Raw genomic sequence first — 27069 nt, 5'->3', positions numbered from 1 at the left:
TAAATATTCAATGACCCGTTTACACTTTTCCCGACCCGTACCGGTTCGGATTAGATCCGACCGGGTCGGGGCTCACCATGTTCGTTACTTAGATTGTTCACCATTTGCAGAGGTTGTTTTGTCGCAGGAACACATAGAACTAAAACCCCTGCTTCTTCTTCTGCTTCACACCAACACAATGCCTTTCATATCCAAAATTCAGCGCCAATCTGATTACAGTCTCTTCGGTTCCGCCACTCCCCTCGTGATCGACAATGGCGCCTCCTATTTTCGTATTGGGTACTCTCACAAACCCTAATTTCACTTATAAAATTGAAATTTCTTTTTTTTGGGTGCGCGTTTTTTCTTTTCTTTTTTCCGAATCAGCTCATGATGGGGTTGTTGATTTTAACGTTAAAGTTTGTTCTTTTGGTGAATTATCAGATGGGCTGGAGAGACTGAACCTCGTGTTGTTTTCCGCAACATTGTGCAAAGGCCACGCCACAAAGCCACTGGTATCTATGTTCCCACATTTTCATCTTGCTCTTTTGTTCTTCTCCAGCTTACTTACTGTGTCATATGTTGTTTGTGTTTGTCTGAAATGTTTCTATATTGTCAAAAGCTTGATAAGTGAAACTGTGTAGTTAATATTGTATGGTGGTTTGTGGATTTTCAATAGTTTATATTGATTGCGTGAAAAAATAAAATAGGAGAGATGTGTACAAGTGTATTTATTATTCTGAATTAATAGGCTTTATATATTTTTAAGAGGAACCTGTCTGATAGGCTGGTAATGAGCAAACAAAAAGGCAGTTTGTTGCATGTTGAATAATTGTTTTTGATCATTCTGTTCCACAGGAGAAACTGTCACCATTGTTGGTGACCATGATCCAGCATTATTGAAATACTTTGATTGCACTCGCTCTGGACCGCGCTCAGCATTTGACAGCAATGTTGTGTACCAGTTTGAAATAATGGAATATGTAAGTTTTCACTTCGCTCAGGTCAAAAGTGGAATGTGAAATCGTAGGCTTTTGATAACTAATCTGAAGGAAGGTGTAGCATACTAAATATTATGGAAATAGGATCATGCAAATAAACTGGTCTATGATTTCATTAATATAAAAGAACATATTGAGAAAGGCATTACTGACATTTTCTTTCATTATTCATACATAGATTCTGGACTTTGGATTTGATCGGATGGGTGCAACAGGATCAGAGGTATGCCCATTAGTGGAGTTGTGTTTTTCATTTTTCTTCCCTGATCATTTAGCTTGTTATATTTGTTAGTGTGACATTATAAACTCCAATAGACTACTACTATTAATTTTTGTATGCTAGTAAGTTTGTGGGTTGTGTAGTATTGTTACCTAGTAGTTTCTTGGTTTTGATGAATACTGATTTTTCTCTTTTGTAAATTCTACAATTTAAATTATTTAACTAACTCTTTTCTATTGTTACGGTTAATGCCAGAGCAGATTGATCATCCTGTCCTGATCACAGAATGTGTATGCAACCCTGTTCAGTCTCGTAGCAAAATGGGAGAACTTCTTTTTGAGACTTACGGAGTTCCATCTATAGGTACTAATACTTCATTGATCCAACAAAAACAAAAAGAATTGTTTCATCTCTTACAAGTAGCCTTAGTAGGAAATTAAGTGCTTGCTTGCCTATTGTCTTTTGCCCAATCTTCATCACAAAGTCTATTCTTAAATGGAAAACCAATCTCAATGTGACACCTTCTAGAACATGCTTGACATCTTGTGACATAGTTGTTACTAGTTTGGACCCCATTACGGGTGCATGTATATCTCTATTCCATGCTAGATATTGTACACATAATTCTATGCTTCTGTCATTGCAGCCTTTGGTGTTGATGCAGCATTCAGCTATAAATATAATCAACAACTAGGTGTTTGTGATAAAGATGGTCTTGCTATGTGTCCGGGGTTCACTACAACTCATGTGATTCCGGTATGCTTTTTGTGTTATTTACTTCTAAGTTCTAACAGTTCAGTTTTATATGCAAAAGAAAACACTTATCATTTTTGTTTCTCCTTTCACATTAACATTGTTATATTTGTAAGCATTATATCATTTCATCAACTTTGTGATTATCATGGCTAATGTTTTTAATATGCTTGTTTACTTTGGAGTCTTCATTGGCCTGCAATATTTATGAAAACAATTATCTTGTTTTGTGCAAGTGTGTGCTTTTGTGCTAAGTAACTGTCGCATTTTTTTATCAGGATGCCTCATTTGTTCTGTGTTGCTGTAGCAGACATACTCACTGTCACCAAAATAGCATTGATCTGTATAATTATTTTCAATATGTTTTGGAGATAAATTCAATAATAATCAATACTAATGTGAAGGAATCTCCTTACGGTTTTCTAAAATAAAATTTAAAGTAGATGGTTTAACACAATTTTATATCTGTTCTTGTAAAAGAGGGTGTAAGCAGTTGAAAGTAAAATTAGGTATAAGAAACACCTAAAAATGAAAAAGAATTGGTAATTTTTTTTTAAATGTTTAAATAAACTTTATGTTCTATGCTGCCATATAGTAGAGTTGCTGGTAGGATTTAGACAGCCTTATTAAGTGTATCAAGTGTTATAATTCTACATAATAATTTTTATTTTTATTTTTATATATCCAGTTTGTAGATGGGGAGCCTGTTTATAAAGGATGCTGCCGCACTAATATTGGTGGATTCCATGTGACTGATCATTTAAAGCAACTTCTTTCACTTAAATATCCTTACCATATGTGAGTATAAAATCATCTTGGCCATGCTATCATCAAACTGACCGCAGATACATAGTATTTCTTAGGTTCTATTAAATTATAAACGCAGGGCTAGATTTACATGGGAAAAGGTTGAAGACCTAAAGATGGAACATTGTTATATTGCACCGGATTATGCTTCTGAAGCTCGGTTGTTTCAGGTAAGATAAGGTTCTTCTTTTTCATCTAAATTCATGCACTGTTTCTAAGATTTATCTTCATAAATGGTCTGACAGAAAGGAGCTAAGGAGGCTGAAGAAAAAACCAGATGTTGGCAGCTCCCTTGGGTTCCACCTCCAACAGAGGAACCTCCTTCTGAGGAAGAGATTGCAAGAAAGGCAGCAATAAGAGAGAGACAAGGTCAAAGATTACGAGAAATGGCTGAGGCAAAGAGATCATCTAGAATAAATGAATTGGAAAATGAATTGCATGGTTTGGAATTTCTTTTACAACAGCTTGAACAAGTTGACGAGAGTGATGTTCCATCTTTTCTAGGGGAGACTGGCTATGTCTCTAGGCAAGAGATAGAATCTGCCCGTCTTAAAGTTATGCAATCCTTACGGAAAGCAAAAGGTGACCCAAGGAGTGAACAACCTGAAACTGAAAAGGCTGACCCTGCCAGTAATGAGAAGTACTCTCTTATAAACATACCTGATGATATGCTGACCCCAGATCAGGTCAATTTTGTATCTAATAGCATATCACATGCATCATTAGCTTGAACTTGCTGTCTTCCCACCCGTTAAATGTATTTGTAAATATTGTGCATGTTGTTCTCTGTGCCTTATGAAGTTGACAATGTTCATGGGGTTTCTCTGTTGATAGCTCATTGAAAAGAAGAAACAGTTGTCACTTAAATCCATGTCTGAAGGGCGGCAAAGACTAAAGCAAAAGCGTTACGAGGAGGAATTGGAGCGAGAAAGGAAACAACAGCTAGAGGAGGAAAAACGCCTGTATGTTTCATGCTTTAATCTATTCAATTTAATTAAAAGTACTTTGCTGCTTATCTATGTGAATTAAAGAGCTTTCCATTGTTTCAAGTTCAACTTAGTAAAATTAAAATAAATAAATAAATGAGTGAGAGCAATCACTTTCTGTTTAAGGTTACCAAGTGTCTTAACAAGGGAGAGAAAAGTGCATGCTGTACTATCTGCCTTAGCTATGTTAGGACATTGCTTTTTTACAACTACAAAGCATGGCTTTAATCTTGAAAAGGGTTGAAAGTTTTCTGATTGTTTTTCTGCCCTTCTCGCTGTAGGGAGAACCCAGAGCTTTACTTGGAGCAGTTGCATGTTAGATACAAAGACCTTTTGGAGAGAGTTGACCAACGAAAACGGCTCAAGACAAATGGAGGCCATACTAATGGAAATAATTTCTCCACTGGCATTGGTCGTGGTGAGAGACTCAATGCTGCTCAAAGGGAGAGAATGCGCCTCTTGACAACTGCAGCCTTTGATCGTGGCAAGGGTGAGGATACATTTGGTGCCAGAGATGAAGATTGGCAACTATACAAGTTGATGAGCAAAGATAATGATGATGATGATGAGGGACCAGATGAGGATGACGCAGAGCTAGCTCGCATCTCTTCAAGGCTACAGGTTAGTTTGTGTCTTTTATAATGTTAAACTTACAGATGCCATGTGAATGCTGTCTGCGTTTGCATGGTCATGTTGATGACTCACGGAAGTCTTCTTGCTTTATTGTTTTGCTTTGGCATAGGACTTGGATCCAACATTTGTGCCCAAGTTAGAAACAGGTACCTCTCAACCTGCTGAGGTGCCACGTGTCCGTTCTCTCACCAAAGAAGATTTTCAGATTGTGTTTGGGGTTGAAAGGTTTAGATGCCCTGAACTTTTGTTCAATCCCAACTGGATTGGGGTGGATCAGGTAGGACTAGATGAGATGGCCGGGGTCTCAATAAGAAGGTTATCATGTAAGGATGAAAGCCTGGAAGGGAGACTCACTAACTCCATACTTGTGACTGGTGGAAGTTCTCTTTTCCCTGGCATCGTCGAACGTCTTGAAGCCGGAATTCGGATGATTAGACCCTGTGGATCACCTATAAAAATAGTTAGAGCACTGGATCCAGTTATGGATGCATGGCGTGGTGCTGCTGCCTATGCATCAGCCCCAGAATTCCATACACAAACTTTCAGTAAGATGGATTATTATGAAAAGGGTGAAGATTGGCTTCGCAGTTATCAACTGAAATATTCATTGTAATTGATTTGCTGACACAGAACTGTATGATGACTTGAGCATCGTACCTCAAGTTAGACTAAATATTTATTCACTCATTTAACTTGCAGGTCATACTATTGCTGAAGCTAGAAGTAGTATGTATGCCTATTGAGATTTTTCACTTTTCAGTCTGATGAAGAATATCATCCGCGGGGTTTGTTTTAGTTGATGAAATTGTGTACATTGTTTTCATTATCCACTCGTTTGAGAATCGTGCTAAAATCTGTGATCCTGCACTCACAAAATTTAAGGTTGCTGTTGAATTATTCAGTGGTATTAGAGCTGGCTAGAGAAACTATGTATACTTTGTGGTCATATGCTTCATAATTTAATACCGTGTCACTGTTAATCCAAAAGTGGATTATTAGCTTTTTTTTACTTAGAAGATATTATTATTTACAACATCCTGTGTTTGCAAAATGAGGTGTGGGTTGAAGTGGAGATCCATAAGCTTTTTATGAATGCTTCTCTGGATCCATCAAATTTATATTATATTCAATCAAATACACCCAACTATTGCATGTATCGGTGTTTAGAATAAAGAAATAAAAATCATTGACTGAAGTTGGGAATGTGCACTAAGTTTATTTTTCTTGAAATCTATAAAAAGTGCTCAAAAGTACCTTTATGAAAATCGATGTATGGATGGAAAATACCCAATTCCTCGAATGTAACCCTTTGGTGGAAAAATTAACACTAACTCCTAAGGTTAAGTTTTAAACATCTAAAGAAAAAGTGGACAAAAAAAATTTAAAAATAATATAATTTTATTAGAAATATAAATATTTATTACATTAATTTTAAATATAATAAATTTTTTAATAAAAATATTATTTAACATGCTTAAAATCAGAAATATTAATGTTAATAATTTAATAATAAAAAAGGACATTAAACAACATTTTAAAAATAATTTTTCTAACTCCTGAAACATTGTATAAATAAAAAATTGTATATAATATTTTTTATAAAAATTATAATATTTAATATTATTAATGTAAAAATCAATGTTTCCATGATATTAAATACTATAATATTTTATGAAAATTTACTGTATATAACTACTTCTAAAAAATGGTTAAAAAAACAACCGTAACGGCTATGCACACATCTGGGAAGCCTGGTTGGTAATTGACCGTTGGAATCACTTTAAGGAAACAAATTCATAAACTTATCAAATCCGACACTCTTTCCTTTTTTCTCACGCTCCTCTAAACCTCTCCACAATTTGACCGTTGAGAACCAATAACACCCTTTGCACCAAATCCTCTCTCTTTCTGCTTTCAGAGACAGAGAAAGAGAGAGGCCATAACTTAATCCATTTCTTCCAATTCCATTTCACTGAATCTTCATTCAAGAAAAGTGAATAATCAAATCAGAAGCTGAAAATGGAGTCTCCAGAGGCCAGAAAAACAGGGTTGAACCTCCCAGCTGGGATGTCAGGAACCTCACTGCGCTTAGACACTTTCTCTTCACTTCGTTCCATCTCCAACCTCTCTTCTTCTCCTTCTTCAAAACCTTCCACATGCAGTGATAGGTTCATACCCTGCAGGTCCTCTTCAAGGCTCCACACATTTGGCCTCATAGAGAAGCCATCACCTGTCAAAGAAGGGAGTAATGAGGCATATTCTAGGTTGTTGAAATCTGAACTTTTTGGATCTGACTTTGTTTCTCCTTCTCCTTCTTCTCCTGCAGGTGCTCCTCCTTCTCCCATTAGTCCCAGCAAGAACATGCTTCGCTTCAAGACTGATCACTCTGCACCTTCTTCCCCTTTCTCTCCTTCAATCTTAGGCCAACAATCTACCTTCTCTTCTGAATCTTCAACCCCTCCCAAACCTCCTCGGAAAGTTCCCAAGACACCCCACAAGGCAAGTTCCTTTTTTTCTTCACTCTTGTGGCTTCTTCACATGAAAAAACTCTGTTTTGAAAAAAAAATTGCTTTTCTTTTATCCTTCGATGGATATTCATTATCATTACTCTGTTGGGTCTCTCTCTCCTTTAGAAAGGAATAGTCTTTGAGTGTAGAGTGGGGATAATCCTTGGTTTACACACAATAAAAAATGTTACATGTGAAGCTATTTATGGATCCTTACCCAAATTGTTTAAAGCTTTAGGAAGTGTTGATAATTTTCCTAATGTTAGAATCTAGCCAAGAAGTTAATTTCAAGCCCATGCCTTGTAAAAAACCCATTGCTCTTTTGTACAAGTCAAAATTAAGCATGTAAGAGAGTATGTACTTAATACAGTGCTTTAATTTACTTTTACATTGGATTGTTGAGAATGTTGAGTGCTAAAACCAGACAAGGTTGTGCAGGTTCTGGATGCCCCATCTCTGCAAGATGACTTTTACTTGAATCTGGTGGACTGGTCCTCACAAAATGTTCTTGCTGTGGGGCTAGGCACTTGTGTTTATCTATGGAGCGCTTCCAACAGCAGAGTGAGTCTGAATTAGCCAACAATTTCACAGCATTAATCTGAAACACCTCTTAAATTGACATTTAAAGGGAACATAACATATGTTTGTGGCTTTCAGGTGACTAAGTTATGTGACTTGGGGCCTTATGATGGTGTCTGTTCTGTCCAATGGACCCGGGAGGGTTCTTTTATATCGGTTGGAACAAATCTTGGTCAAGTTCAGGTACCTTGTTTGTTAACTTAGTTTTTGGTATCAATCCATGTTTTTTGATGACTTGAGAATAAAGCAACAACAACAACCAAGCCTTATCTCACTAGATGAGGTTGGGTTACACAGATTACACATTGATTTATTTGATGATTGAGAATAAGAGAAATTTTTGTCTTATGGTACAGATTTGGGATGGAGCACGCTGTAAGAAGGTCAGAACAATGGGTGGACATCAGACAAGAACCGGTGTCTTGGCGTGGAACTCTCGCATTTTGGCTTCAGGGAGTAGGGATAGGAACATACTTCAGCATGACATGAGGGTTTCAAGTGACTTTGTTGGCAAACTTGTTGGTCATAAATCTGAGGTAGAATATTTTGAAAGATATTACATTGATTTAACTAATGATTTTGTAATGGTAAAGGTTAATTGGAAGCTGAGAAACATTGATAGCAATTGTTACGCCCCAATTTGTGACAGGTATGTGGATTGAAATGGTCCTGTGATGATAGGGAACTTGCTTCTGGGGGTAATGATAATCAGGTATACCTATCTTATTTTCCTTGTCTTCCTTCTCTTTTGGGCATTTGGAAGAGCTTATGAAAATATCATATAGGTTTCATAAAAACTTTATTCAACCTATTTAAATAAGTTTGTGAGTATAACTTATCAGAATAAGCTCTTTTAGGCTTATTCCAATGATCAAATTTGTATTGTAAATGCTTAATTAAATTGCATTTCCAAACACACCATAGAAAAAGTGTTTTATCTTATAGTCTTTATTGAGTTTTTCCTATGATTTACCACTTCAATTTAATGTCTTATTCTATGAGCAGCTGTTGGTATGGAATCAGCACTCTCAGCAACCGGTTTTGAGACTTACGGAGCACACTGCTGCTGTTAAGGCCATTGCTTGGTCACCTCATCAAAGCAGTCTCCTTGTGTCTGGAGGTGGAACAGCTGATAGGTGTATTCGTTTTTGGAACACTACAAATGGCCATCAATTGAACAGTGTTGATACTGGGAGCCAGGTTTATTTCGTAGCTCTTTTTTGTCCACTGAGACTTGTGTAACAAATCTCATCAAATCAAACTAAGATCAATGCATAATCTGCAGGTTTGCAACCTTGCTTGGAGTAAAAATGTGAATGAACTAGTTAGTACTCATGGGTACTCCCAAAATCAGATTATGGTGTGGAAATATCCATCATTGGCAAAGGTAATTTACTTTGATAAATTCTAGATATTTTAGAGCAATTCCAACCAAGAAAATGTGTCTTAATTTAACACCTTGTGGACAAATTTTGACTAGGTTGCAACTCTAACTGGCCATAGCATGAGAGTGCTGTACCTAGCAATGTCTCCTGATGGTCAGGTAAGTAACCCACATAACATATTTTCCTTTTTATGTTGCAAAAATAAATTAAAATTATTATTTTTTACATTATTTTTAATTCAATGTGGTACAATTGCAGACTATAGTAACTGGTGCTGGGGATGAGACATTGCGGTTTTGGAATATTTTCCCATCAATGAAAGCACCAGTAAGCAATGTGACACCAATTTCTTCAATTATGCTTATTTCTCTTCAATCCTAAACCTCTCTATTAACTCTTCAATGCTTATTCATGTTGTTTTCTTCAGGCCCCAGTTAAAGATACAGGACTCTGGTCACTGGGGCGCACCCAAATTCGATGATCCCATTACATTTTGTTGATGATATTGGAACAAGGAAGAGGAAGAATGTTGTAATTAATTATCTGTATATGGAATATTATTTCATTGTAAGTTTGTAATTAAACACGGATATAGGAACTTATAAATTGTATAGTGCTCAACAAACATCAACGTTAAGTTTTCTATAATTATATAGTCTCTTTTTTGCTGCTGCTATTATGCTTGATATTTGATCGTGAAGGTATAATTTGTGGGCTAATATTTAGCAATAGAGAGAACAAATACTAACCATTTTTTTAATATACTTTTTTATATTATTAACTAAAATTTACTAATGTAAATTTTACTCTTAAATTAATAATTCTCATTCATATTTTATATTTTTAATATATTTTAATAAATAATAAAAAATGTGCTAGAGAAATAATGTCTTTTTAAAAATCAGATAACAAAAATGAATCTCTCTTAAGAAATAATAATAGTTGCAAAAAGAAAATCAGATTAAAGAAAATGAATTTGTATGGTTATCCAATCCCACCACGACATCTGACATGTTAAATAAATCTCTCTTAAGATGCCATTCTAAAAGGTGATTAAGAAATTGGGCTGATTTGACAGCATAAATTATCAAAGCAATAATAGAACGTATTTGAAGTGGTATTCAATAGAAATCTCCCCAGCTAGCTACAACCTATAAAATTAAATAATTTGTGTATAAACTTCATTTCACCAAACCATAATTCATTTTTTTCAAGCTACCCATTATATTATATCAAATGTTAACGTATATATGGTCCATTATCTTCAGAATTTTGAGACATAAATAAACTTAAATTTAGTTATTCTTTTGAATTAAAAAGTATATTCTTGTATTAGAAATACAAAAATTAGTTTTTGAACAGTAAACAAAACGAGTAACAATCATGGAATTGAAAAGATGCAACAGAGTCCTGCAATAAACGAAAACTCGAAAAGAAGGGAAGTGGGGGTGGTACACGGCAAGCATTGATACCATATTTATATAACAATGCTTACATAAAATTTATTTTATAATTAAAAATATATTTGACTGTAATCAACAAAGTTTTTTATTTTCTTAATCTTTGAGCCATAAAATTAATAATTTCCTCACCCAAAAAAATGATTTTCTGATGGAAGAAATTTGCATGGTGCACGTGCACATGGAATTTGGTGCTAAGTGTGGATAAGGATCCCCAGAAGAGAGGGAATATTCTTTCTTACAAGCATAATGTCCTCAAGTCTTCTTTGTCTTCATCTACTTTTGATAAAGTGAAATCATAGCCACAACACAAAGCAATGCTGGGGCCCGCCACTAAACTTATATAATTTGTACGATTTGATGCGATTTCAATTTTCAAGTTATTTACTCCAAAATAATTGAGCTAACAATAATGATTCAATTGGTAACAATCAATCAATCATTAACCAAATCAAGGACACCAATTTTATTATTCATAATTTTAAAAAATTATTTTCCTCACTCTTCTCCCTATTGATTTTATATTTTCACCAAACACTATTAAAAGCAAAATAGACAAATAAAATGGTAACAGGAAACAATTCATCAAATAGAAAGAAAGATAATGAAAAGAACAATATCCTTTTTCCTTGGGGCAGTGATGTTCTTTTGACATTTCTACATACATTCATAAATGAAAAAGAATAAACAAAATAATCAAAGAACAGAATAAGTTCCTGTTAGAACAATCTTATTGCATCAAATCATTTACAAATGCCAACCTGCATGCAATTAATGGCCGGCAAAGAATTTGGTGTAAGAATATTACATGAAATTGAATGAAAATGTACAAGTTTGTGTTCCTTTTTTTGCTGTCAAGTGTCAATAACACAAGTTCTTTCTACACCATCACAAGTGATAGGACACCTTCAATTCACACATGGTCTTTCAGCCGAGGCTTCTCTGATCTTCAAGGTTGCTGGTGCAGCTTGATGCTTGCCATGTTGCTTGGCTTGGTGCTGAGACCAGTAAGCATGTGCAGCCAAAACCCTGTCCAAGAGCTCCTGAGGTACCGGCTCTCCTCTCCTTTGTTGAGGGGAGATTGTTGCAGTGTGCACTAATGTTTTCCACTTATCCTGTGCATACCAATAAGTCACATGATGTGGCAATTAACCAATGTTAGTAGCAGCATTACAAAGGATGATAAATTGAATCAATGAAGTTGTACAAATATTCTTAAATATTTCTATTTTATAATGCAACCAAAACATCTTAAGCCATCAAGTATAATTGTTGAGCACAATATTAAAGCTATTACCTTTACAAAACCCATTAGAATGATAACCGCAAAACAGAAATGGACTAAATAAACTAAGCATATTATCATAGGTACCAATTGAGAATCTCTTTAGGATCAAAAAGGAACCATGATAACAACAACAATAATCATAAGTAACCCCACAAGTAGTTCAACTCAAATGCCTTTTCAATGAAAAGTAACCCCAAAAATAAAAGGGCACTTTGTGCCTAGAGAGGGATGGAAGGAAATAATGTACCTTCAAGTCTACGTAAGTCCTATGGTCTGCATTCTCAAAAGCTCGCAACTTAACATCACGCCACCTGCACAGTGTAAACATTATGAGCAAGCCAGTTTTGCTGTCATCCTTTGGTAAAGCTGATGATTAACTATAAACATCATACCTTCCAGTTCCTAGCTCCTCAACTGCATGAACAAGTGCTTCTACCTCAGTCACAGAGAATGGTCTCCTAGTTCGACGCTGTACAAACTCAGAGCGCTTGGTTTTCTGACTCGCAGGAACCACAGCTAATGCTTGTGTGTTAGCTGGAACAGCAACTAGCGCTCTGGAATCCGGTGTTACTTTGTCAATTATAGTGTCAGGGGGTGGTGAAGAAGTAGACTCACGGTTACTTTCAATTAGATTGCCTGGATTTGTCAGCAAGGATGAGTCATGCAAGGTATCAGTAATGCCTGAATCTAAGACAGGAGTTTCTGGGGACCTAGAAAAACCAAATAATGATATTAGCTTTAGAGCCAAAATAAAAATTCAACTGAACAGAGATGAATAATAAGCAAATTTCATTTACAACCAGAAAAAATAAAGATATTTATTCTTCCACATAAATTAATCTTGGTCATTTCCCCTTCATACATCAGCTGTGGTGATTAAGGGAAACTGCGTTATCAACTATGGCTCACCTAGTAGGCTGGGATGTTTCACATTGATAAGAAGGATCACCAAAACAAACAGTTGGAGAAGCTAGTAGAGAAGTGGGCTCCAACATGAAACCAAGTGTATCCAAATTTTCTTCGCATGATATTCCAGTCTGCACAAGTGTTCTATTGTCATCTCTAACTTTTTTTCCCTGAACAAGAACACCAACATGCACCCCACCTCCAAGTATAGCCATCACAGCCTCCATGACTGTCCTCTACAAATTTTGATAAAATACACAATGCAAAGGTTATAATTGTTTCAAAAAACGACAGAAATCATGTGGATGAAGCTTTGACAACAGTAATGAAATTTAAAAAAATAAAAACAGAGCTATCTCTATTATACCTTTAGTGAACCAACAGTTTCTGTTTCAGGAACCTCAATATAAAGCTCTGGTATCCTTAATGACTTAATGCTAAACTTCACTGTTCACAAGGTTAAAACAGCACATAAGTTACTATTCAGTGTAATGAATAAAGATATGCAAAATGAATTAATATAAGAGAATTAGTTACCATGAGAATCATTAGGTACATGCAGTTTTGCAGACGAGCTTGGGTTGTCTCCATCCATCCCTTTCTGGGGTGAATTGGATACACTCTCACTACTGAATCCTCCATCAGAAGTTACCCCTGAAGCCCGGTCAAAGAATTTTCTCCTCTTAACAATGGTGTTGTGATGAGATCTTTCAAAACCATAACAAGTCTTCCTCTTATGATAATGAGATGCTCCTAGATCTGCAAATTCAATGTTACTTTCAGTGAAAAACAATCAAACTCAAAGAATAATATGCGTTAGATAATAAAGCATTTGATAGCACATTCATAAGCCACCCTACCTGATCTAGAAAGTTCACACTCCTTCAACTTTGGAGCTACCTTCCAGTATTTGGAAGACATCAGGTTCCTGATTCTTCGGTGTGCAATGCGTCGTGGAGACCTGAAAGCCTTTGACTTGGTGCAAACCTTTTTGCACCTTAAAAATTTTTCGTCATCATCTCTAAAACCTAATTTAGTACCATTCCCATGCTTAGAAAAGTAAGAAGCACTTGGAAATGATTTCCTATGAAATGGAGATTTAACATTACTTTTTGGGTCAATTAGTGCAGGAGATACATACAATTCTAATTGGTCCTTCAAACCACATTTATCAGCCAAAGTTGATCCCTGAAAGCACGAACTGCCAACTTCCTGCTCCCGTCTAAACCCATTCTTTATTTTACCATCAGAAGACTCCCTAAACTTTTTAGGAGCTTCTATAAATCTATTAGAATAATGCCTAAGTTTATCATCCCATTCGAAAATTTCAGTCTTCACATCAGCTTCAACTTTCTCCCAAAAATCAGAATTATTTTTAACTGAAACATGTCCTAGTGAATGATCAGCCTTAACTTGTGGAAGAGGTTTCTGACTACTGTTTTGTGAGGCTATCTCAGTCTTAAAAATACTCTCCGCACAACTTCCCTGATGAATTCCCTCTGTTTTCAATGGTTTAACTTCATCTTGTCTATCTAGTTCAATGGCACCTTGGCTAATGGCAGGGTGATGATTTCCTTCAGATGCATTGCTAGAAGCAGAACTTTCGCTCTCCTGCAGCAACTGGCCAGCCAAAGATGCCAGTAGCTCAAAAGCACAAGCTTGACCATCCACTTCTGTTTTCTTGAAATGACCCCTCCTCTAAACAATTGTCAAACTTAAAAGGATCAAAATAGAGTACAATGTGCGAAAATGGAGTACGTGACACAATTGCAGAAATACTTACTCTAGATCTAGGAGCTTTAGGTATAGCTGGGACTTGAAATCCACTGAATCCATAATCTACCCTTTTCTTCAACACCATAGCTAAAAAATGTACAGCTCATCAAATAACAAGAAGCTTCAATACACCAGATCCTTGTCACTGTCATAATATTGCAGGAAGACATATTTATAGTTAATTTTCACATTTTTGCTACATTTTTGTAAATTAGGAAGCAATGTCACACTACCACTGTAAAGAGAACTTTGCAACTATTTCAAAGCAACAGTTACTGAATAATACTTACATATATAGCCAAATAGTTATTGGCTCCTCACACAATACTGAACCAAGTAATGCAACTTGAATAATCAAAGCTTCAATTAACAAGGAGAATTTCTATATGTATGGATTTATATGACATTAATTTGGCATAGAAAGACGAGCAAAATAAATATGAGAAAAAAATAAAATAAGGAAGCAACAGGTTAGAGAAACCAAATCTTTCACAAAATCCATGTAACTGTTACAGGATTTCAGCCACAAATAAATACATAAGAAATAAATACGGTCAGATTTAAAACAGCCCATTTGACTCACAGGATTCAATTTCATTGAACTCGATGTAACAATAAACTGATAGAAAGTTGACTCCACATCATGACAGTTACAGAAACAGTAAATAAATCACATGAAAGCTGAAGGCTAACATGGATTCAGATGAATTCCATGGAACTGCAAGTAAAAAATTTCCAATTCCACGGTCGATCCATAGATGTCAGCAAATGAAAGAATTGTACATACATAAATCTACGATCCAATTCCAAATCAAAAAGAAAAACACACACACATGAAAGGGTGGAAGGATCATAAAATTCAACATCATCATAAAAGCATAAACAGTTGTTACATGATGCAATCACTCTCTGAGTTCTAATTGTGCGAGATCAACACAAAATAACCAATTTCTAAGCATCTGCAGCACTTTTAACCAAATCATAGAACCTGAACTCAACACAGAACAAGTCCACGACACCTCCAAAAAAAACCATTTTTTTATATTGAAACGAATCAAAAAACCAGTTGCATACAACAAACAAAACCAAACTTCCACGATCGGATCTTCAATTCTCAATTCAATCCCACAATTTTCAACCAAAAAACAGAACCTTCAGAAATCAGAACACAATTGCGTACAAGCTACAACAATTCTGTTCTCTCTGCATCTCCAAAATTCAACGAGAATTATGCAGAGTTAACAAATAGTCTCCGCCACTCAACCATGATGAGATCGCAGCGAGAACCATGAGAATAACCAAAAAAAACCCGTAATTCAAAACCTCTGACATGCAACAAAACCTCAACACAAACTCACCTGTTGAAAAAACATCATTCGAGCAACGATCCGAGGAGCTAAACTACGATCAAGTAACGAAATTTCCAAGGAAATCCATTTTCCGACAGAGAAAAAGAACGACTGTGTAGAAAACAAAACCCCGGAAAACAGTTGGAAATGCAAGAGATCTAAAGGAATTCAGGAACTGAAAACACCAAAGTCCTCAACTTTCTCTGTTTCTCTCTCTTTCAGGAACGTAAAAAATTCATTTTTCTTTTTTTCTTTTTCCTTCCTATTTTTTCTTGTTTTGTGAGATGGAAAACAATAGATAGAATAATAGATAGAAGAGTTTAAAGGGACAAAAACCCACCAATACCGTAAACAAAAACCACGCAACAGTGCCCTTAAACCCCTTATATGAGCATGGTTTTGACCACACAACCGGACCAGCCAGTTAAAAGGGTATATGTTACCTGCTATAGTAGGTCATCCTCCCCCACCACCCAAAAACCCTCTTGAGACCTATTCTAACCCCTTTGGATTGGTAGTGCCACGTGTAAGCTTCACTCTTCCTTGGACAAGGATTAGAACCATTGTGGATTTGGCTTTTCCTATGAGAAGGAACTCCAATGTCTATAATTATTGCTTTCCTTGTTTATCTCTTTTAGTGGTCCATCTTTTTTTTCATTTTTTTTCTTTTAGTTCCTTCCTTTTTCACGTGTTAATGAATTTTTAATTGTAGGGAGAATTATGTAAGTTCAGTTTAGTTATTTTATAGTCATTTTCTTGCCTTTTTTAAGTCCATATTTTATACGTGCAAGGTTATACAAAAAATCATATATCCTTAATAAATATGCAGAGGTTAAATCTCATTAGCTACGTATTTTCTATTTATTATTTCTCTTGTTAGTTATGCATTTTTAATCAATTATAAAAATAATTATTAAAAAATAATTTTAAAACATATAATTAATGAAGTTTAATATAAATTAATAAAAAAATTGATAAGTCTTCTTTTGAGTATATAATATAATAATTTGGTGTTGATAGGTCATCCTCACAAATCTTTTAGTTTTAGATAATAAAGAAAAAAAGCCACGGATGAGTCCATTTTCAATGGTATCTTTCTCATTATATAGAAAAATATAGTCAAGCCAAAAATAAAGAAATTGATTATTTTGGCTGGGGTACAACATTCACTCGTCCTTTTAAACAGATAATATTATAAATGTACACTCAGATAATTACATGAAAATTTAGAAGAATTTCATATTTGAAAACTATATTGAATAATCATTGTTTTCACACGTCAAGGTTTGTTGAAAGTAATAATAAAATTACCAAAAAGGAGAGTATGAGAAGCCCAACATGAAACCATCAAAGAATGTCACGAAAATTTATGTTCACAGAAGTAAAATATTTAATGCTGTAGTTTTTCGAGAAAAAAATTGGCATTGGATCTAATGCTACTTAAACGGTCAAATTAACAACTTTAAACGCTTGTTATAATTTTACTGACTTCTCTGAGATCTACTAATGGTCATTCTTTTTATGCAAATGTAAATGTTTACCACACAAGTTTTAGAGCCTTCAGTCAAAATACGAATTCTCTTAAAATATTATTAATTAATATCTTCAAATTTTAATTAGTGTTTGCATTCATTAATTATGTATTAACGATACATCTTAACGAACTCTGAATTCGTTTTTTTTTTTTATGTAATCATTCTCATAATTTTCAAAATTAATTAACAATGTGGAAATTCAGATAAGACTGATCAAGCTATTCAGATACATTGTTTTAGGCGAAAGCTACTTAGATGCATATTGTTATAAAATTTAGGATATTTAATATGTTCAGTCAAGAAAATTCACTTAATTTAACTGGTTCAAAATTCAAGCGCACAACTTACATTTTACATTAAAATCAAGAAATTGATGCAAATTTTATCTTCAAATTTACCTATACATTGTGGTGATTCATATGATAAATAAATTTTAAATGATTTAGACGGTTTAGCATAAAAAAGAAAAATTGTCAATTACATACATACAAGTTGACGATATTGACAACACACTTCTTTTATATATTAAAAAAATACTGTTAAATAGATTTCATTTATTAAATTTAAAAAGAAAAAAAGCATGGTTGAAAAATTGGGTAGTTTATGTGGTGGGAAAAAAGAGAGAGAAAAAGTGGTTGGCAGTTAATTATCATTCCACAGCATGAAATAGTACAGATAACAGTTTCGTGTCAAAGTATGTTTGCAGTTATTAACATTTTTTTGGTTTATCACTTTATCTTATCTGTGTTGTGACTCATCGATACCACTTTCTTCACCAATTACTATGGGTCCCACTTTTCTTTACTATTATTCGAAACGTGTCTATTCCTCCGTTGCTTTTCGGGTCAAACTTAACAGCCGCCACCGGGTTCGGGTATGGGTCATTGGGTTGTGATTTTTCTTAGTTTTTTCTTGTTCTTGTATCTTTTCTTTCATTTGGTTACCAAATTGCACCACCTTTACCAATGATGTTTAAGAAATCTAAAGGAAGGAACCGGGTTAAGCAAGTTTTCCTTAACTTTGGTCTAATCTCATGTTTCAGAAGCGTACAAGCTACCAATTATATAACACATTTTTTTTCTCTATAATGACAATCCTTTTCATCTTCTTAATTTTGTTTTTCTGATACTTCAATAGTTATACAATCTTCTACAACTCTCCTGTTGAACCATTGACTATTTTTTTTCTCCTTTGGAATAGTTTCAAGTTCCGTATTTTTCAAAAACTGGAAAGATTAGAACTTCAACAGAACACAGTATTAATAGACAAGTGGCGCTGCCAAATTTGATATAAGGGATATTATTCCTTATCCTAACTCTAGAAATGGAAAACACTACAATATTCATTACATGTGACAATATGAGGTATAGGTATTTATAAGTCGGTTAGCCAGTAAAAAGTTACTGCAATATTATATGTAACACTCATTTTCCATCATCATTTTCCATCATCATGTTTTTAGTATAATTTGAAAATGATTGAATCAGCCCCAGAGAATGCATATTGAAGGAAAGAAGAAACATGACTTTGCCAGGTGGAAAAGAAACTTGAATTAATGTTAAAAGTAGAGGTAGGACACTGTTTAATTTGAGATTTTTTTTTTTGTATTTTACAAAGTAATTTTGGTTTTAAATATAAGTTAATTATATGAATCATTTAAAATAAACTCTAATTTTATAAGGAAAAAGAATGAAATAACAAACCAGTCTAAATAACTAAACGCTTGGATAGAGTTTAATTGGGCTAACTTTTAAGTTAAATATACTATCTTTGTTAACATTCCTCTTAATGTGTAACAAATTATACACTTGAATCATATTAACATAATAATAATAATAATAAAGTCAAATTAACATAAATTGACACTATAATCTTCCTGAATTGTTTATGAGAATGCCTTTATAGTATATTAAAAACTATAATTATGGGCTAACATTTAACTCGTAACTAACTTGACCATTTAGTTTATACTAATCTTACATAACGATGAAAATAAGTCAAAATGCTGATTAAAGTCCTATGGTGCCTGCTTAGCTTAGAATAACCTAATTAAAGTAACGGCATATTCATTAAATATATAGATTAGACCAAAATTTTTAAAAAAATTATCCTAGTTAAAGTCAAACTTTGAACTATTTAAAAAATCTATTAAATATATTACCTCTTTTTATTTAAATAAGTAATAACAAGAAGAAGAAGACTATATCTGTAAGGCTATAATACTATTATTTTATTAAATTTTCAATATAACACTTTAATATCATATATTTAACATGTAAAGTTAAGTTTATTTTCACCCCTCATCCTACAAAAATTCCCACAAGAATATCGTGATTAAATATTGAAAGAATATGTAGTAAGAGAAGCAAGAATAGATCTGAGTTTATATTAATTACTTTAGGACCATAAAGGCATCTCCAAATCCTCCATGAGTGCATTATATTTACTATCCTTTTATTTAATCAGGCCTTAATTAAGGAACAAGAAGTCACCAGCATACACCAAACGAGAGAGGACCAAAAAGGTACTCCCTAGTAATAAATTTGTCACGTGCAATTTTGAACCTAACATAAGCAAATTGTTAGAGTTGTGGACTTAATCTTATGGGAGTTTTAATTTTTTTGATTGACGAAGACTAAAGAATTTAAAATTAATTTCCATATTAACGCGTTAAATGCATGTGCTGATTCCATATTCCAGATCTCATACCAAACCCATTGAATAATTAAGAAAAAATATCTACCATAGGATGAAATGATTCTTACGTTACCTTCAATTCATTGACATTAAATTAACACGTACACTTAGTTAAACAAGGTCAATTTCAGTTGCTGGATGTTTGCATGGTTGCGCTGTTGAGCTTGACTTGACTCTACAATTCCATGTCAAAGTAAGCCTCTCTATAATTGTCAAAAGGTTTCAGATAAATGGCATATTTAAATTTTTTTTTTAAAAAGGTGGTACGTTCAAATATATCATGACTAAAATCAAATCATTTAAACATTATTTCAATAATGAATAGAATAACATCGATTTGTGTTATTGAAATTAACTATGTGAAGCAAAATAGCTAATCAATTCAAAATCACATAATGGCTAAGCCAAAACACTAGGACAAATCGAATTTAACCTTAAATTTAGGACGAATCAACCTCTTTGTCATATAAATCAACATTTATTTCTGAAGTGATTGCGAGTTACTTAACCATATATAACTTGGATGATCTGTTTCAATAAAATATAGTCGGTGAAAAAGCTGGTTTCCTTGTACTACAAAAATAGAAGTTGGTTATGTTACTTCTTTTCTGAAAGCGGTAGCTGAAAGTTGAAGAAAGGTATCTATCGTCAAGATTGAAACTTTTCTCAATTGAATTTATTTGGTAGATTCGACGATGAGGACTAGGATCGATATATGTACAAAAAGTTTTGTCTACGAAGCCTTTTTATTTGTTGGGCACCGAAGCAAAGAACAAAATTACAAACTAGACAGGGCATCATTTCGTCCATCCATATGACAAATTATGGGATCCTCAATTCAATTGTGGATCTATAATTACTTTTTTCTATAACTTTCTTCCCCATAATTAATTATGTTTAGGCTTTGCTTGCTTTGTCTGTCTTCATAATCGATTTCTAGTTTGAAATACATGGTCACGGTTTCTTAAGCACAAACTCAAAGGTACGTTGAATGATTTTGTTGAAAATACAAAGAGGCTCGTACGTATTTATAACAGCAGGAGAATAGGATACTGTATATTATGATATTCTTTTTAGGGTCTGTTTAATTTATAATTTAATTCCACTTTCATTAAATTTTTAAAGAACTTTTATCTTTCTGAATAAGTCATTTTTCACATATGGCTTGAAAATAAACCATAATCAAACTATGTACTTATATCTCTCACAAATTAAACTGTGTTCATTCATACTGCTGGGACAAATTAACTTTCCAGTATATATACACTATAAAGATATGTTCTTCTTAAGAATATCATAAAATGCTATAAATCAAGTTGTGATTAATTAGAAGGATAGATAAAAAAGGGACAAGAAATGGCAATAAAGAAAAGTTGTGAAGAAAAGTTTGTTTGTGTGGCAAGAGCTGGGAAGCACGTTCCAAAAGTGAAGCTTGCAAAGTGATCTCACACAATGGGAAGCAATTTCAACCATGCTTAAAGAATCATAATGCCAAATCACTCCCCTATTGAAATGATATTTGGCTAGATCTTATAGGATATAAAACATAGATAATATAATTAATACAGGTTGGATTAAATGAACCCAATGACTGTAGTTGAGAGAGAAAGAGGCATCACTATTCCATTTTCCCTGAAACAAGCATGTGATTACTTGTGAATACAGCATGTCTCCGTTTGCTACGCCAGCTATTTGTCCCCTGGATGCATAGAATGAGAGAGAAACTGAAAAGGGTCTCTTGCTAACGTGATCCACAAGGTTGCATATAGGGGTTAGCAAAATAGGGTAACATAGTTTATATTATATGACGCAGTAAAGACAACAATTCAAAAGAAAAGAAAAGAAAAGAAAAAGTCACTTGTTTAACCAAAGCCATCTCTTTTCTATAATTGTTTTCATAGATTCTCAAACATTGACAATGAGGGCATCAATTTTTTTAACATATACTGTACATGTTAAATAATTAAATTAGTTAATATGTTATTGTGAATTTTGCCAGTAACAATATTTAAATGGCATCATTTCTTTAGAATCTTGTGCAATGAGTGGCATAAATTTATGTATTATTTGAACATAAGTGTAAGATTATTATCATCAAAGTACGTGTAACAACCATATTGCAGAGATGTTAAAAGAAATTGTTCATAATTTTGCAGTTCAAGACTCAGCTTTTAATCCTATTATGCTATTACTGAAGATTCATTTTAACGGCTGAACCATTGATATGTAGCTTCTTTAATTGAGAATATCTCTGTTAAAATGTTACACCAACAAAATTTAAAAATTATTTTGCTTTGTGGAAATCATTATTCGACTTTCTCGACCCCTCACTTTGGGACTTTGGTAGCTTAATTTGACTTACAAACAAAAAGGGTTACTTGGAAAATACGCAGGTGGCCTAATTGATGATGTTGGAGGTGGGAATTCGAAATTGGATTAAATTTAAATAAATAAATAATAATAATAATAATAAATTATTATTATAAAATTATATATTTTATATTTTAATATAAAAAAATATATTTTTAATAATCTTTTGAAAACACTTAAACTTATTTTCAATAATTAAGGTTTAAAAGAAATACTTTGCATGCATGAGTGGGCTCTTCGTATGATTGCATTTATTTTGTCCACTCCAACCCATAGGAGGAGGGAAAGTTGCATGTGATCCAAGATTCCATGCTATTTTGCCATCACCCAATGAAATCTCTCTTTATCTGAGAATTGGTTTTGAATGCAGAGTTAATAATATGGCTCCTTTCAGTCCTTTTCATACGAAACCAAATACAGTTCAGCCATTTCAATGTTCAATTTTTCTGATCATAACATATGCTTTAATTATAAATTTGTTTTTAATTCTTCAACTAATTAATTATTTGTAACATTAGTGCGTGGATTAAATGTCACCTCCTACCATTACCGAAGGATCGCAAGGGAGTTTAAAACAAAAAAGTAAAAATTAAAATCACAATCAACAATAATAAATATAAAAGGATTGATGAATCTGAAGAGGAAGATTAGGTTGGTGTGCCCAATAAGTGTTATTTGTTGAGTGTATATGTATTGTTTGACGATGACCCTCTAACTGGGCTTCACGAGCTTTGTCTGCATGCATGTGCAATGAGTGAATGCAGCTTATTTGAATTCAAAAATATTTGGTACAATTTACTAATTAAAGAATGACTAAGGAAGGAATTAATTCATCCAAAGTGACTAAAATATATTTTTAGTGAATGCATGTGCAATTGAGATTTAGGCTCAATAATTTCCCTCCTAAATCCACTTTTCATTATTATTAACTAAAATTTATTAAAAATTAAAATGATATGAAAGAAAAAACATTAATTTCAAAGTGAACAAAATTGAAACTCGTATAATTTTTATAGTTTTTAATAAATTTTTGTCACTCTTCCTCACAATCAACGTGAATCATAAGGTACACCTACTAGACCTCACACACAAACTGTTCTATGTACCCATTAAACTTTAATCATTAAGGTTCTTCAATCCCCTTTTCAAATCAAATTAATATTCTCTTAAAACAGACTCAGAAAGATGAATTCGCATAAACAAGTGAAGACCCAATAGGCCCAAAGTCCTAAAATCCGTCTTTGAATTGTTGACATAAACATCCATAAAAGAAGAAAAAATTATCAATTTAAGCATGAAAGATATTTATTTTAAGTGCCAAAGTTTGAACATTCTCTACAGTGACATTATTATAATAATGGAGATGAACTTGATCATAAAATAAATTTTTTTATTTAAAAATAATAAATATCACAATAAATGGTTAAAATTAAAATGAAATTAGTGCAGTGAATTTTTTAATCCTGCCCTACAAGCTCCCTCGAATCTAAAGGCTGCTTATATGTCAAGCAACTAGAATGCTATTGGCAAACTAAGACATAATAATACTTTTACTTTTCTAAATATCCATTTCATTCCTTCGTAGTAAGTTGAATAGAGGGAAACAAAAAAGGTAAACAAAACCTTACTATTGCTTGTGAATTTATTAAACCAAAGGAAGTAATCGATGGACTTCCATACAGTTTCCCAATCTATATCTTATTATTTTTTGTTAATTTAAAAGAAAAATTTGCTATAATTTTTTTTTATCAATTTAACTTTAAACATTCAAATAAGAGAAAGCATAATTATAACTTGAAATGTTCAAATATTTCTATGGTCCTTTCCATTCTTTTCATTTATTTTCTTTTATTCTTATTTTCTAAACATAAACGTCGAATAAATATACCCCTAACACGTCTTATTAATGATAAATTGTGCTGCATTAACCCTAGTTTGATGGGCTAGCCCATTGATTAATCAAAAAGTTTAAGAATTAGATTTAAAATCAGCCCATAATAAGTTGGGTTAACTCCTGGCCCGATTTTTTTTAAAAGAATTTTATTTATAATTTTAACTTAAACTTATTAGAGTGAGTTAGACTTTAGGTTTAAGTTTACCAAAATCTAAAATCAAGCTAAACATTAGTGGCAATGCTTTTTAAGACTTGAAATTATTTTTAAAAAATTAGGCTAGAAAAGTGACTCATTTGGTCCACAACCTATAAAGGATTGAATTCAACTAGTAAATTTTTAGCTTGTAATTAAATTACTTCAATCTACCCTGACCTAAATTTCTTAGTTCATTATAGATAATTGGATTTCCTATTTTGACAATCTTATGTCACATGTAGAAAAGCAAACTCATCAAGTACAAATCAATGAAAAACCAACTATATTGACAAATATATTCTCTGTGAGGAAGTGACCTTATTTTGCCCTCTCTAGAAGTCTCATTCCCATATCTTTTTTCTTTTTTGGGTCAAATCCCATTCCCATATCTTGAACTTCAAGCTTGTTGATCTTATTAAACCTTCTTGAGCCAAGGACATCTTCACATAATCAATTTCCATAAAGATATGCAAGGACTCTAAGATTAGTTGATTTTGTTGCACCCTCACTCTTTCCCCCCAAATGATAGTAGATCTATGACAATCATAGTGGCATGCAAATCTTGTTCTAATAACTTAGCTTGAATTGAAGTTATCTATTTTAATTTGTTTAAAGTTTTATTAAATTAATTTTAAATCATTAAACCATAATTAAGACAAATGGATAAATTGACTTTAATTGTATATGTCATATCAAAATATATATACATTGTGAAAAGTTATTATCTCATTGGGTGGCTTAAAAATCAAACTTGTAACACATTCATAGCTTTTGCCTACCTCAATAAAGGGTGTCCCATGGAGTGAAGAAGCTACTAGGAATCAGTTTAGAGAACCAATAAAGTTTCATAGAATGTTGCAAATGGTAATAACTAAAGTTTAAGGGATAGCTTTGGTCACTTTGTCGTAAAATTGGAAAAGAATGTCTTTGAATCATCTGTTACTTTGGCATCCGCTAATTGTCTGTACCTCCCAACCGAATTACCTACCACCTTATGATTGAGACTTGTCACTAAAGGAAAGATATGCACAATGAATATTAAAAATTCCTTTAAAATCAGTTATAATTTTAAAATTTTAATAACTGAATTGCGATGATAATACACTTTCAATTAAACTAGGAATAGATATATTTTTTATTTAAATTTTGCTTTTAAAATATTATAGAACATCTTATATTGTACATATGTTCAAAAACCAGATTAAAGAATTCAATATGCACTTGAAAGCAATAAACATCTGAACTCCTTGAACTTTTGATGGTACGTAACTGATGAAGATTTGTAAAACAAAGTGAAATGTGGTCATAACTTTCACAGGTACAAAATGTTAAAGGAAGTGCATGTCAATGCTATAATTCTTGAGTTGGTAGTGCCTTTCATTAATTAGTTGCATGATGATAAACAATAAAAACCATTTCATTAATTAGTTCCTCCTTTTTTTCTTTTTCTTTTTGAAAATTTTCACTTTGCTCTAGCGTTAAATTATTAATAAAAAATATGCATTCTTTTATTAGTTTAATCTATATATGTATAATTTAATCGTAAACATATTATTGTGACATTAATTAAAAACAATATAATTCAGGATGCTGTGTGACCATGAAGCAAAAATATTGGTCTGTGTGTGGATCAGTGTTGCCTGCAGGTTTAATTACATTCACCAGGATTAACTTAAAGGATGAAAATAGATTATATAGCATCATGATAATATAACTGATAATATTATCAGGTAAAACCACTGTAAATTAAAAAAATCTTTAAATATTTAATATAATTATATTATTTACTGAGGCTTAATACTACTTTAGATGATTTTGAATGGACGGGCATATTTTCTTCTTTTACAGTTTTGCAAACTCTATCGCTCTTTCTTTTATTCTTATTCTTTTGTTTGAAGTTTATTGTTAGTACTTTTACAATGTTGACAATTATCACAAAGATTTTATAATGAATTTTTTTTTTTATAAGAAAAACCTAACAATTAGAATTCGGGACTTCCATGTGTGAATTAGACAAACCTCACATGGAATACAACGTGAAGTCTAACAAAAATAGCTAATATACATATATTTGTATCTATCTATCCTTTTCGTAAAAGTGATTAGCAAGCTTTTGATTTTTCATTATTATTACATTTTTATGTGATTGATTTGTGTGATAAATACTAGATTAGACAAAATATTATATTAAAAAAACTAAATGCAATATAATAATTTTAATTACACATAATTTTGATAAGGAAACTTGCATATTTAGTGTCAAGTTTTCAAATCAAACAATAAAAACATTTTTAAAATTTTCAATACATATTCTTACTAAAGGTTGTGAAATCAAACCTAGGAAAGCAAACCCTGTCTACCTTACTATGGTGTTGTCCTCCAATTTTCATATTTTTTATGGAAAGTGGTTGGATGTTTACACTTATTAGAGATAGACAGTACAAAATAGAGAAGTCGTAATTGGTGATATAATATAATAAAAAAAATAGATAAGATAAATGATGTTAAATGCGTGTTGATATTACTAGAAAAAACTTTTTTTATTTATTAGATGAAGAGAAATATATATATATATATATATATATATATATATATATATATATTGTAAGTCTCGTAATTATTGTGAATTACATAAAATGTATGTGTCATTTTCTCTTTTAATGGATCATTTAGTATAAAAAAAAATTAATCAATCTTTTTACCATTAAAATGTTTATATATTATAATTGTATTTTTATATTTATTTTT

The 27069-nt window shown here is 32.6% G+C and overlaps 3 protein-coding genes across 7 annotated transcripts; 2 read left to right on the top strand and 1 right to left on the bottom strand.

Moving 5' to 3' along the window:
- The first annotated feature begins 131 nt into the window (after positions 1-131).
- LOC113850048 (actin-related protein 5-like) lies at positions 132-5355 on the top strand. 2 transcript variants are annotated; one of them, XM_027480371.1, is made up of 12 exons: positions 132-279; positions 424-494; positions 838-962; positions 1159-1203; positions 1461-1563; positions 1847-1956; positions 2642-2751; positions 2840-2930; positions 3006-3446; positions 3595-3722; positions 4028-4367; positions 4489-5355. In XM_027480371.1, exons 1-12 carry the CDS (start codon positions 179-181, stop codon positions 4990-4992), a joined length of 2169 nt encoding a protein of 722 aa, XP_027336172.1. In that variant the 5' UTR covers positions 132-178; the 3' UTR covers positions 4993-5355. The 2 variants fall into 2 exon arrangements, with proteins under 2 accessions (XP_027336172.1, XP_027336173.1); XM_027480372.1 differs by lacking the exons at positions 132-279; positions 424-494 and having other exon boundaries at positions 898-962; positions 1456-1563; positions 4489-5043.
- An 875-nt stretch (positions 5356-6230) lies between these two features.
- On the top strand, positions 6231-9521 carry LOC113849707 (protein FIZZY-RELATED 3). 2 transcript variants are annotated; one of them, XM_027479801.1, is made up of 11 exons: positions 6231-6624; positions 6706-6878; positions 7325-7447; positions 7544-7648; positions 7822-8001; positions 8115-8177; positions 8471-8665; positions 8751-8852; positions 8946-9008; positions 9109-9177; positions 9278-9521. In XM_027479801.1, exons 1-11 carry the CDS (start codon positions 6399-6401, stop codon positions 9329-9331), a joined length of 1353 nt encoding a protein of 450 aa, XP_027335602.1. In that variant the 5' UTR covers positions 6231-6398; the 3' UTR covers positions 9332-9521. The 2 variants fall into 2 exon arrangements, with proteins under 2 accessions (XP_027335602.1, XP_027335601.1); XM_027479800.1 differs by having other exon boundaries at positions 6231-6878; positions 9278-9382.
- A 1359-nt stretch (positions 9522-10880) lies between these two features.
- On the bottom strand, positions 10881-15978 carry LOC113849097 (telomere repeat-binding protein 3-like). Of its 3 annotated transcripts, none has more exons than XM_027478714.1 (9): positions 15639-15978; positions 14288-14425; positions 13365-14202; positions 13042-13263; positions 12872-12951; positions 12508-12740; positions 11991-12308; positions 11846-11909; positions 10881-11425 (listed from the first exon to the last, which is right to left on the bottom strand). In XM_027478714.1, exons 2-9 carry the CDS (start codon positions 14363-14365, stop codon positions 11219-11221), a joined length of 2040 nt encoding a protein of 679 aa, XP_027334515.1. In that variant the 5' UTR covers positions 14366-14425; positions 15639-15978; the 3' UTR covers positions 10881-11218. The 3 variants fall into 3 exon arrangements, with proteins under 3 accessions (XP_027334515.1, XP_027334516.1, XP_027334514.1); XM_027478715.1 differs by having other exon boundaries at positions 14571-15935; XM_027478713.1 differs by having other exon boundaries at positions 13042-13272; positions 15639-15935.
- Between the last annotated feature and the right edge of the window lie 11091 nt (positions 15979-27069).

This window comes from Abrus precatorius, unplaced genomic scaffold, assembly GCF_003935025.1.
Source record: "Abrus precatorius isolate BTA unplaced genomic scaffold, Abrus_2018 Scaffold9, whole genome shotgun sequence".
Classification (NCBI taxonomy): Eukaryota; Viridiplantae; Streptophyta; class Magnoliopsida; order Fabales; family Fabaceae; genus Abrus; species Abrus precatorius.
The sequence above is the reverse complement of the archived record's forward strand: the minus strand, read 5'-3'. Positions and strand labels throughout refer to the sequence as shown.

Bases quoted from the DNA above. Each gene is read 5' to 3' on its own strand.
- LOC113850048 (XM_027480371.1), top strand. From the start codon at position 179: ATGCCTTTCATATCCAAAATTCAGCGCCAATCTGATTACAGTCTCTTC. The intron at 495-837 runs GTATCTATGTTC...TCTGTTCCACAG, and splicing joins GCCACGCCACAAAGCCACTG to GAGAAACTGTCACCATTGTT. The intron at 1,564-1,846 runs GTACTAATACTT...CTGTCATTGCAG, and splicing joins TTACGGAGTTCCATCTATAG to CCTTTGGTGTTGATGCAGCA.
- LOC113849097 (XM_027478713.1), bottom strand. From the start codon at position 14,365: ATGGTGTTGAAGAAAAGGGTAGATTATGGATTCAGTGGATTTCAAGTC. The intron at 13,273-13,364 runs GTAGGGTGGCTT...AAAGTAACATTG, and splicing joins GTGTGAACTTTCTAGATCAG to AATTTGCAGATCTAGGAGCA. The intron at 12,309-12,507 runs GTGAGCCATAGT...TGGTTTTTCTAG, and splicing joins GAAACATCCCAGCCTACTAG to GTCCCCAGAAACTCCTGTCT.
- LOC113849707 (XM_027479800.1), top strand. From the start codon at position 6,399: ATGGAGTCTCCAGAGGCCAGAAAAACAGGGTTGAACCTCCCAGCTGGG. The intron at 6,879-7,324 runs GCAAGTTCCTTT...AAGGTTGTGCAG, and splicing joins TTCCCAAGACACCCCACAAG to GTTCTGGATGCCCCATCTCT. The intron at 7,649-7,821 runs GTACCTTGTTTG...CTTATGGTACAG, and splicing joins CAAATCTTGGTCAAGTTCAG to ATTTGGGATGGAGCACGCTG.